General features: G+C 36.7%; 1 protein-coding gene across 1 annotated transcript in view; it reads left to right on the top strand.

Annotated features, from left to right (window-relative positions):
- Positions 1–523: 523 nt before the first annotated feature.
- Positions 524–11,101, top strand: part of LOC309389177 (serine/threonine-protein kinase TNNI3K) — a 239,013-nt gene continuing 228,435 nt past the window's right edge. The window contains exons 1-2 of the mRNA XM_081947217.1: positions 524–646; positions 1,118–1,226. Coding sequence (XP_081803343.1) covers positions 607–646; positions 1,118–1,226 — 149 coding nt within the window. The 5' untranslated portion in view covers positions 524–606. The remainder of the gene's footprint in view (positions 647–1,117; positions 1,227–11,101) is intronic.

Raw genomic sequence — 11,101 nt, 5'->3', positions numbered from 1 at the left:
GTCCTTGAAATTAGATGAGGGAAAATTATGGCTAGAGAAAACCCAAGCATGGATTAGTTATAACTGTTATTACATTATTTCATGAGATAATGCTGAGCAAATACTTTATTGTTCAAAGATTAGGGTATTTTTCTCTCTCCACTGAAGCCTTTGCTTTGCACTTGACTTCCTTTGCTAAATTTTTGGAAACTCATTAAAAAAAAAGTTAGAATCATTGAGCCTGAAATTTATCTCCTCCTGGCTTACCTTATGTACTGAATTTGTGAAAGCTGTTTAGCCATACATTTCCATTTCTGATTAGAAGCTGATTCATATTGGCAGATGTATGTATTTAAAAGAGACATAAAGATAGTAATTTCAGCACAGCAGTTTATTTTATCAGCACATGTAAATACCTTTTTATTGTTTTGTTTGATACTTGATAGCTTATTCCCTGCTTTCCTCTGTGCCATTGTTGCATGACATTCTGTTTGGCACACGGTTTATTTTTAGGCACAACACTATCAAAGTTTTTTTTCCCCTTAGTGGGATTGTCAGTGATCTTGAAAAGGAGTCACATTACTTAGCACAAGAACGTTCTTGAAACAAAGAAGAAACATTGGATAAATGGGAAATTATAAATCTAGACCAACGCAAACTTGTACTGGTAATTTATTTTGCTTTTTTAAAAAAGAATAAATACGACTGCATTATCAATTCTTCAGTTTAATTTGCTCCTTGGTTCAAATGCCAGGTATTTATTGTTGATAGCCTAAATGAAGAATGGCATAACTCAGAAACAGACTTTCCTTTCAGCTAAAAAGATAACAGAGTCAGGATGACACTGATTCAGTTGAGATTTTATAAAAATCAAACTATACAAAAAAGTACAAATTTTCAAAACTGTATGCTTTGTGCTTCCAGTATTTATATAAGCTTATAATGGTCTATTATTATATAATTAAATTATTTATGTATCAAATACAATTATTTGAGTAAATAAATATGAGTACATATTTCTGACCTGGAAGTGATATATATTTAAAGGATATCAGGGATTTTTGACATAAAATTGTGATTTTAGATAACTGAAAGTATTTCTGTCAAGATTTGTATACCTTTCTCTTTTTAAATATAGATGAGTGGAAGAAAAAAATTAGTGAAGCATATGCTATAATCATTGAAAGATTAGAAGATGACCTGTTAATCAAAGAAAAGGAGCTTACAGAGCTGAGGCATGTTTTCAGGTAAACAGTTGTCTGAAGGTTGTTTATTAAATTGTATAAGAACAATAGTGAATCACATTTGTTTTTAACTTCCATGGTCATATATTGTTAGGTTTAAGGAGGCCATTAAATTACTCTTAGAAAGCTAAACTATACAAAGAAGATAGAATCTGATGTTTGTTTTGTTTAACTGTACCTCACACTACATAATAGCAATAGCAATACAGTCAGTCCTCAACGAATCACTGTAATTGAGCTCAGAATTATGGTTGTAAGTTGTGCCAGTCATTAAGCAGTTCACCCATAACCACAACAAATTTAACTTCCTTTTTACAGTGGTTGGTAAGTGAGTCACTGTGAGCATTAAGTAAATACCACTGTGGTTAAAACAAATTCATTTTCCACAATGGATGTTTTTGCTGGAAACCAGAAGTAAACGCCATTTTCCAGAAAAAAAGGTAAATCATGGTCACATAATCATGGGACCCTGCAAAGGCCATAAATGTGGGCCGGTTGCCAAGCACCCAAAGTGTAATCACGTGACTGCTGAATGCAGCAGCCTTTGGAACATTGAATCTGGGTTGTAAGTAGCTGTGGGAAAGACGGTTATAACTTCAAATGGTCACTTAATAACCAGTCATAAGTTGAGGACTACCTGTATATGTATTCACCAAATATGTATAGAGCTTTTCTACTCTTTTGCACGGATACTTCTCTCACAAACATTTGTTTTTATTTTATTTATTACATTTGTTTGCTAACCGTATTGCGGCATACAACATTCATACATAATTCTTGGCTTCTTGTCCTTTGCACGGTGATATACATGCAGATGTGACATTTGGGACTGCGCAGGATTATTGCTGTATTAATCAATACATCCTTCTGTAGTTTCTTTGGCTTTTAGAAATTCCATAGATGCCATAGTAGTTTTGTTTCTAAAGAGCTTGTCCACGTAGACTGGTGTGGCTCCTATAAAGTTAAAGGGGTTAAAATTTCTGGGCGGAATAATAATTTTAGCTGGTTCCTCTTCAGATCAAGTAAGTTCTCCTCCAGTTATAACTACAAGGCATCTTGAGTTTTCTCTTCCATTTTCCTCAAAATAGGAAACTCGCTTTTCATATTGTTTGCCATTTATGTTTTATTCAAGTTTTGGTTGATCATTTATTTTTGGATTTGAGCAGTTTTTAAAAATGCAGTGTATTTACATGCAAGTCCATGGAACACGAGGCTTCACCATACAGCTAAATGCTGCATATTGAAAGGGAAGGGACCTCAGAGAGTAAATTAATTAGTTTGACTTTTGCTATGACCTGAGCTGTCTTCATTGTGTGTATTTGTGGATTATTTTTGGCAGGAAATCTATGCTACTCATCTGCAGGAAATTATTGGATGTGTTGGGTAGTAGCAGTAACTTCCAGTCTAGTCTTTCAAAACATTGTTTAATAATTGCAAAGCTTAATTTATATGCACATCTGCCTTTCAAACTGGGCCCATCGTGTTTTGGGGAGCAGAGTTGTTGTGCGGTTGAGCCTCATGTTCCCCATTTTCTTTTGCTATTTCTGAGACTGTAAAGGTAGTCCTTGACTTATGACCACAATTGAGCCCAAATTTTCGGTTGCTAAGTGAGACATTGGTTAAGTGAATTTTGCCCCATTTTATGATCTTTCTTGCTACAGTTGTTAAATTAATCATTGCAGTTGTTAAATTAGCAACAAGTGAATTTGGCTTCCCCATTGACTTTCCTAGTCAGAAAGTCACAAAAGGCAGTCACATTACTCCAGGACTCTGCAACTCTCATAAGCTTGAGGCAATTGCCAGGTATCTGAATTTTGATCATGTGACCATGGGAGTGCTGTAAGGGTCATAAGTGTGAAAAACAGTCACAAGTCACTTTTTTCAGTGCCATTTTAACTTGGAATGGTCATTGAATGAACTGTTGTAAGTAAAGGACTATCTGTATTATGTGCATCAGGATAATTGGATTGAAACAATAAGAGGTATTAAAAGCACCGAATGTTTGTCTAAACTTCATTGCTTTGCAGTAAAGATGCTACTTGGATGTCAGAAAACGGAGTGCTAAATGTGGACATTCTTGCTTGTAGCTCTGTAGAAAGGATCAACATGTTTCTATAAAATGAGAGAGACAGAATGGAGCATATTTTGGCTTTCATCTGGGTATGAAAGGAATGTTTGAGTTCAAGAAGACAAATATTGGACTTTGTTTATAGGCAGCCCCTGAGTAGCATCTTCCATCTTTGCAATGTGTTTGTGCATTTAGAACATTATTGGAACAAATTTAAATGATGCTACGGCATCATTTATATATTATGTATTGTATATCACATCATCATACTTGACATGATGGCAATAGTTCCAATAGTTAAGGGGTTGCTGCAAAGAAGAAGATGTCAATGTATTCGCCAAGGCATCTGAAGGCAAAACAAGAAGCAATGGGTAGATTCTAATTAAGGAAAGAACCAACCTAGAACTAAGAAGAAATTTCCTGACAAGTTAGAACAATTTATCAGTGAAACGACTTGCCTCCAGAATTGTGAATGCTCCAACACTGGAGATTTTGAAGAAGAGATTGGACAATCATTTGTCTGAAATGGAATAGGGTTTCCTGCTGGAGCAAGGGGTTGGACTAGAAGACCTTCAAAGTCCTTTACAACTTCGTTATTCTATTATAGAGCTGCGTAGTGCTAAATGGAACATATATACACTCACTTGGATTAAGTTTTGTTGAACTCATGGGGCTTAGTGTTGACACATCCAAGTTTGTGCTGTGATCTCATTGTGGCCAGTGGCAGGATCTCAATTATTTGAAATATGTTCAATTAAGGCCAGTGATTAGAGAATTAGATTCTGTTGAAAGATGCATGTTTTGAGGGTAGAGAGGGAACATGTGTAAAGTAAACAATCTTAATCCTGAAAGTAGAAAGGGAAAAGAATCTTGAAAGAGCAAATGTGTGTTCATTGCTCTTGCAGAAGTAGCTTATGAAAGAACTTTGGCCCTGTATAAAATGCCAGTAACTGTGGCAGTAATGTGGCAGTAATGAGGCCAAAATGGTAAATGCACATCATGATCCTAGATTGGGGTTATGTTATGCTTAGATATTTCCATTCTAATCACTAAAGACAGAAACTGCATGGTGATGTCATGGTGCACATTTGATCATTTTTCCTATCCCTTGATTTGCACAATGTATGCAAACACCTCCATCCAACATACAGTTTGAATGTTATTTCTGAAGCCTAAAAGAAGAGAATTCAGCCATCAAACAAAACATCTGTAACTGAATCTCAAACCAGGTTTGACATCTCAGGAGCAGTTTTTCCTAAATCTAATTTGAGAAATATATTTAAAGAATGAAAGCTGACCAAAGATACTTTACTGTAACTTACTTATAAATATGTTACAAAATAAAATAAAACATCACTTTCATTACAAAGAGAAATCCGGGCCAAATTGAGTATTATTCACTTGTATTTATTATTTATTACTAAAACTTCTGTGCTACTCCCTTCAGACTGAGAGCTCTGTAAATTTGAATAGTAATTCTAATTTTGAGAACCTGGGGTTCAATGCAAAGGTGTGATATGATAATGATGGTGATGATGATGATGAAAACAGAATCATAACTATTATCTTTTGACAATATCAATTCACTCCATCTAATCCATTTGCCAATGGCTTTATTGGTAATAGCGGGAATCATTTAAATATACCTTCAATGCAGTTGTTTATTTTGTGAAAGCTCAAGTAATAGCTAAGAGAGGGCAAATATTTAATCAAGTCTTAATCAAGATAAGCCTGAAAAAAATTAAGAAATTCATACACACATGAAAAATGAGATTTTCTATGCAAGTTGAACAACATTTTTGTAGAAAAAAGGTAGCGCAGAATAAAATCTCTAACGGTTTTTTAAGTGACTATAATATATGGGTTTATAACACAACAATGTACAAGAAAACTTTCCATTTAGTAAATGCAGCCAAACTAATCATTTTAGCATGTTAGTCATAGTGACACTGGCTTCAGAACTGTCATGCTTAGCAATCTCATTTGTTTCCAACCCATTTTTGTATGCTAAGCTTTTCTTAAGATATGAGAGCATGGTCCAACAGAAGCAAGAGCAAATGTTAGTCTTTAATCTGAATAAAAATCTGGACGTTACACAACCTCATTATTGCTCATTGTGTTTTGCTACAAGTTTATTGTGCACACAGTGGGAGTGTAGGTGAAGAATGACATAGCCATCACAAAAGAACTGGATGAGTAATCTGGGCTATAATTTAAGTAATAAAAGATGACATCTAAGAGCAGGGACACAGACCTTTGCTTACTAGGTAGGAAGTGCTGAGTAGACGTTATCCCAAAATTTATTTTATTTATTAGTGAACTCTAAGTCACCTTGCAGAACATAAAGCCTTCACAGAGCAATTCTATTATTACTCTTTTTATATTAAATGGTCTCAAAATGCATGGATTCCATTGTCATCCTATACCATCATGTGGCTCCATCCCTCATTAGAAGGGAGGGGGGGAGGAAGAGGGGAGGAAGGACATAGTTCTAGGTATCCTTTCTGTTTAGATTCGTTTTCATTAGCTAAGGGCTATTAAAATTAATGTGGTGTAAAGCTGGGATTCATACTTTATTGATTTTCATATTTTCCTCCTTTCAGTTAAAGTTGACGGAATGTTTATGGATCTGGATAGCCCCTGTATGTAGTAGCACTGAGTAATTTAACATGGCTGCCAGTACCTGGGTTTTTTAAAATTGCACTTTGCAATCATTATGAAGCCCAGTATATTTTGCTTGCGGTAATTTTTCAGGTTGTTATAGTAGCAATAGTAGCAATGCCCCTTAAGTGGTATATAAGTCTAAGTGCTATTGCTATTCAGTCCCACCTTAGGCGCTTCACAGATTGCGACTATTCAGAGTAGCTTGAAGGGGTGGGGGAGATAGAGAATTGCTTCTCTTTGGTTTGGGGATTAGCAGTGTGACATGCCAGCAGAGTCGAGCATTTTCTGAATTTTTGACATACCAGACCCAGAAGATTTGCCATCACTATGCTGCTGTGGTGGTTTTGGCTTACTCAAATAGGCCTGGATAGGCCTTCAAATCAGCCCTGGGAAAAGGCTCTCAGATAGAAATCATTCATCACAAATTTGCTACCTTTCTAATTACAATGCAGTTTTAAGATTACAGTCTTGAATAGTCAGAAAAGTCATCAGATGCTTAAGATTTTTTTTTAAATCTAACATGCACATAAACAAATGTATTGGTGAATTGACTGTGTTTTTCTTTCTTATGTAAGAAAGAAGAAAGAGAGGAAATTAGTTCAAAACTTTTCTACAACTTATTTGTTGATTACAAATTAATATGGGAGATGTTGCAAACAAACAGCACTTTTATAATCCAATTTCAAAACTCATTTTGAAACTTGGCCTTCTAATAAATGCTCACCATTATTTTAATTATTGTTTCTTTTTCTATAAGAATCTATTCTTAAATCAATAGAGAATAGGGATGGGAGAGAATGTCCAATGAAAACTTCTTTAAATATGCTTCTATGTATTTACTAATTAAAGATCTTTGTGAAGTTTGATTTATATATTTAGTTTGTTATTAGTTTTTTAAACTAAATTTTCATTAATGAATCCTGTTTTGTTTCTCTAGTATACAATCGTAATAGGAGTATAGTTAATGAATCATAAAACTGCCAATTCTGTAACATTTTAGCTATCCTGAATTTTTGCTAAAACCTGTGTGTAACAGGTACTAATGCTGCAGATCAGTTTTTAATGACATCACATATCTATATATCCTAGGTAAAAATCATAATATTAGAAGCGCATTACTAATAATGCTTTCCTTTTAATTATTCACTTCATCCATATACTTCTTTGGGAAGCACCATGAAATCCTTAGGCTGTATTAAAATGTACCAGTTCAATAACAGTAGAAGAAAATTAAAAAATAAATTGGGCTTAGAATTTTTTAATGCATACCTAATATTCAGTGGCTGTAAAAATTGTCAGCATAGTTGTATAGTGCAATTGTACAGAAAGTGAGGGGGAAATGGAGAAAATAGTACTTCTTTCTTAAGGATAGAATATTGTTTAAAATGAAATTCTTTTAATTATACCTATATAATGGAATCATTATGCTTCAGATTAATAGAAAATTATAATGGAATGACGAGATGTTTCTAGATAACAATTTCTTTTTAAAAATCATCCTTTTCATAAGCAAGACGCAAAATAATTTTATGAATTTTTAAAAGCATTCCTTGTTCCCTTTTTTTTCTCTTGAAAATTTTATTAACCTTTATTAAGGTTTTAAGGCAGTCAAGCAGTAAAATGGGTTAGTTACACAGATGGAAGAAAAGAAGCACTTCACAAGGTAAAAAGTAAGGAAGCCCATCCGTGGGAAAAGTTGCAGACTGGGCAAAGGTATCTCTCGGGATCTAGTATTTCCTCTGCTCATTGCTTTTCTTCCCCGCGAAAAGTATGGGTCAGGGTTCCTGGCACCAGGACCTGAAAGCATTCCTTGCTAATATATCTGCAACAGAGAAAGGCATTGATTGGGATCTCATTGTGACATTATCATTTAGAGACCCAGCCTACTGGTTAAGGTGCTGGCTTAGAAACTAGGAGCCCGTGAGTTCTAGTCCCACTTTAGGCATGAAAAACTGGCTGGGTGACTTTAGGCCAGTCACTCTTTCTGCTCAACTTACCTCACAGGATTGTTGTTGTGAAATAGGAGAAAGAAGGGCATTAGATATGTTTGCTGCCTTGAGTTACTTACAAAGTAATAAAGGCAGGATAAAAACCAAATAAAGAAAGAAATCGAGCTAGTGAAAAGTCAAGACTGGATTCTGTTTTCCAGTCCTGAGCCAGCTTAGAATAGAATAGAATAACAGAGTTAGAAGGGACCTTGGAGTTCCAACCCCCTGCTTAGGCAGGAAACCCTACATCACTTCAGGCAAATGGTTATCCAACATCTTAAAAACTTCCAGTGTTGGAGCATTCACAACTTCTGGAGGCAAGTTGTTCCACTAAGTTCTGTCAGGAAATTTCTCCTTAGTTCTAAGTTACTTCTCTCCTTGATTAGTTTCCACCCATTGCTTCTTGTCCTACCCGAAGGTGCTTTGGAGAAGCTTGATAAAAGTGCTTATGACAAAGATATTGGAAGGAATAGTCTGCCGAAAAACCAAACCCCACAACAGAATAAGTTTGATGAAGAATCATATTTTCCAAATCATTGGGAAAAAATATTTCCATGTATTCTGTTTTGGATGGTCTCCACCTCAAATGCTTGTCCTGTTCTGGGCACAACATTTTACGAAGGATTTGGAGAAACTGGGATAAGTTCAGAACAGGCCAATGAGGAAATTAGAAACTTTGTTTTAACTTTAAAAAAATGCTGTAGGGAGCGCAGGATATGATAGTAATCTTTTTTTTCCAAAATTTTTTATTGGTTTTTACACATATATAGGGAAAGGTAAATGAGTATACAAAATTTTTTGGCAGCTCCCACACTGGTGTTAGTAACCCATCCAGCACTCACAGTTTTTACAATCTTAAAAACAAAATACAAAAGATAAGCAGAAAACAAGATCTTATTCTGTAATGTTAACCATGTGTTCATTCATTTTCCTTTGTCACTTTCTAGAGTATCACCAATTGCTGTTTATTTCAAATATTTTTATTTTTTTGATCTGAGCCTTTTCAATATTGCTTCTTCCTCCCTGTCCCCAGAGGAGCCTTCAGCCCCCCCCCTCCTTCTTATCCTGCACCATGCTGCCCCTCCCACCACCTTCACTATGTTCGTCCTCTAGGAGGAGAGAATTTTTTTTGATGAAGGCTTCCGCCTCCTGCACTGTATTGATTCTAATCCTATTTCCCTCCCAAAAGATCAACTTTCCTTCTGGCAATAACCATTTAAACCAGACTCCTTTATTATATAATTTCTTTGCTAAGGAGGAATAATTCCTCCTTCTCTCTCTTATCTTTTTTGGAATCTGCTTAAGAATGGTGATTTCTTCATCTTTGTACTTCAATGGTCTCTCCCTTTGGGTCCCAAGTACCTCATTATGATTTTTAACGTCTCTGAGTTCTTCTTTGAGCTCTGTCATTTCTTTTTTTTTCAAGTCATTCTGCCCCCTCATCAGTTCTTGAAACATTTGAGTAACAGTTCTTTTGATCCTTCTCCAGCCCCCTCCTGCTGTAACAATGATGTGATCTTTGTCTGTTGCATACTGGGCTGGAGGAGGCAGATGCGGGGGCTGAGAGTAACTTGCCCGTCGGTAGCTTCTTTGGCCCCATTTATTTAAAGTTCAGAGATGTCAGTCTTTTTCCAAGGAAATGGCGTCCGAGGATTGCGCAGCTGTGCCGGTCTCCAAAGTACAAAACAAAGCCAAAAGTTCACAGTTCCAAGGCAAACCAAATGTAGAGTATCTAATAAGCAAAGTTCAGTAGAACCACATTTCGGGAAGGGGTCTCGGTTTCCCTCAGAGAGAGTAATAAGGATGAAGGTGGTTTCGAAGGGCAGGCTTCATTTATGATTAAACAAACAAAGAAGGGCGGGTGCCATCTTAGCTCCTCTTTCCACCAGGAGAAAGAAAACAGAAATCTCCATCCAGGTTTTTAAAGGAAAAAGGCTCCACAGTCATTCCTGGCAATCATTATAAAGATCTTTCACTGTTGGCTAGCTCAAGTGATGGCTCAGCCTTTGTTGTCTCTCTGTAAGGGAGATCGTTTAAATGCCTCATATTCCGAAGGGGGGGTTAGAAGAAACACCCCCCCTCCACTAATCTCCATTCAAATAGGATGAACACAAAACTTACAAAAGTCTGCTGCTTTTCCTTTGATCAATCAGAGGGTTCAGGATGGATCCCCCAACACCAGGATCCTGCCGCACTTCTCCAAGTACATTCTCTCCTCCGGGTCCATTCAGCAAAGAGGTGGGCAGTGCAGTGCTGTCCCTCGCCCCCCCTCCGCTCCCCGGCCCCTAGGCAAAGCTGAAAAGCACCCCCACCGGCTGCCGCCTTTCGGGGGGCTTCAGCAAGCCACCCTTCAGCAGGGAAACCCCTTCAGGGCCCCCTGTGCTCCTTACGGAGCCAGCCGGGGAGACGAGCGGCAGACAACACATCCGTCGCCTTCAGGAACTGGAAGTCGTCCAGGATATGATAGTAATCTTCAAATACTTGAAAGGATGTTGGTCTGACCTGGTCTCTCTATTTCCAGAATCTAGGACAAAGAATAATGAATTTATAAGAAGGGATTGTTGTATTAAATATTACAAAAAAAGCCTTCCTAACAATAACAGCCATTGACCATGAAGCCAATTACTGAGAGTGGTAGTGGTACATTCAATGCATTCAGATAAAGGCTAGGTCTACTTTAAAATGGATTCCTGTGCTGAGCAAGGGGTAAGACCTAGTAGCCTATAGTTGCATTCTCTGCTTCTGTGATGCTAAACAATAGTTAGCAAAAAGAAGATTAACATAAATAAGACTTGCGTCACATCCTCCCATATGTCCTCTAGCCTTCCCTAAGAGGAATGTGGAAACTCTTATTATCGTTTTTCTTGTTAAACTCTTATCTGGTTAGAGGTCATGCTACACTCATGTGGCCGTCTCCTGCCTTTCTTTCTTTAGGCATACTGTCTGCCAAGCAAAGATAGTCAGTATTAACTATGGTTTCTAGGAACCCAGCTTCAGAAAGCACAACAACTTTTCATAAGGCATGATCTTAATAGGTTTGTTGACTGAAATGACATGACGAACAGTCATATGACAATGAAAAGCAATGCTTGTAAATTTCTTTTCCTAAATGGCAGAAGAAAGACTAGCCAGGAAAAGTATACAGAGCTTACTTACTT

The sequence above is a fragment of the Natrix helvetica genome (assembly GCF_964273705.1).
Source record: "Natrix helvetica genome assembly, chromosome: 3".
Taxonomy (NCBI): Eukaryota; Metazoa; Chordata; class Lepidosauria; order Squamata; family Natricidae; genus Natrix; species Natrix helvetica.
This window is presented reverse-complemented; position numbering and strand designations above follow the sequence as displayed.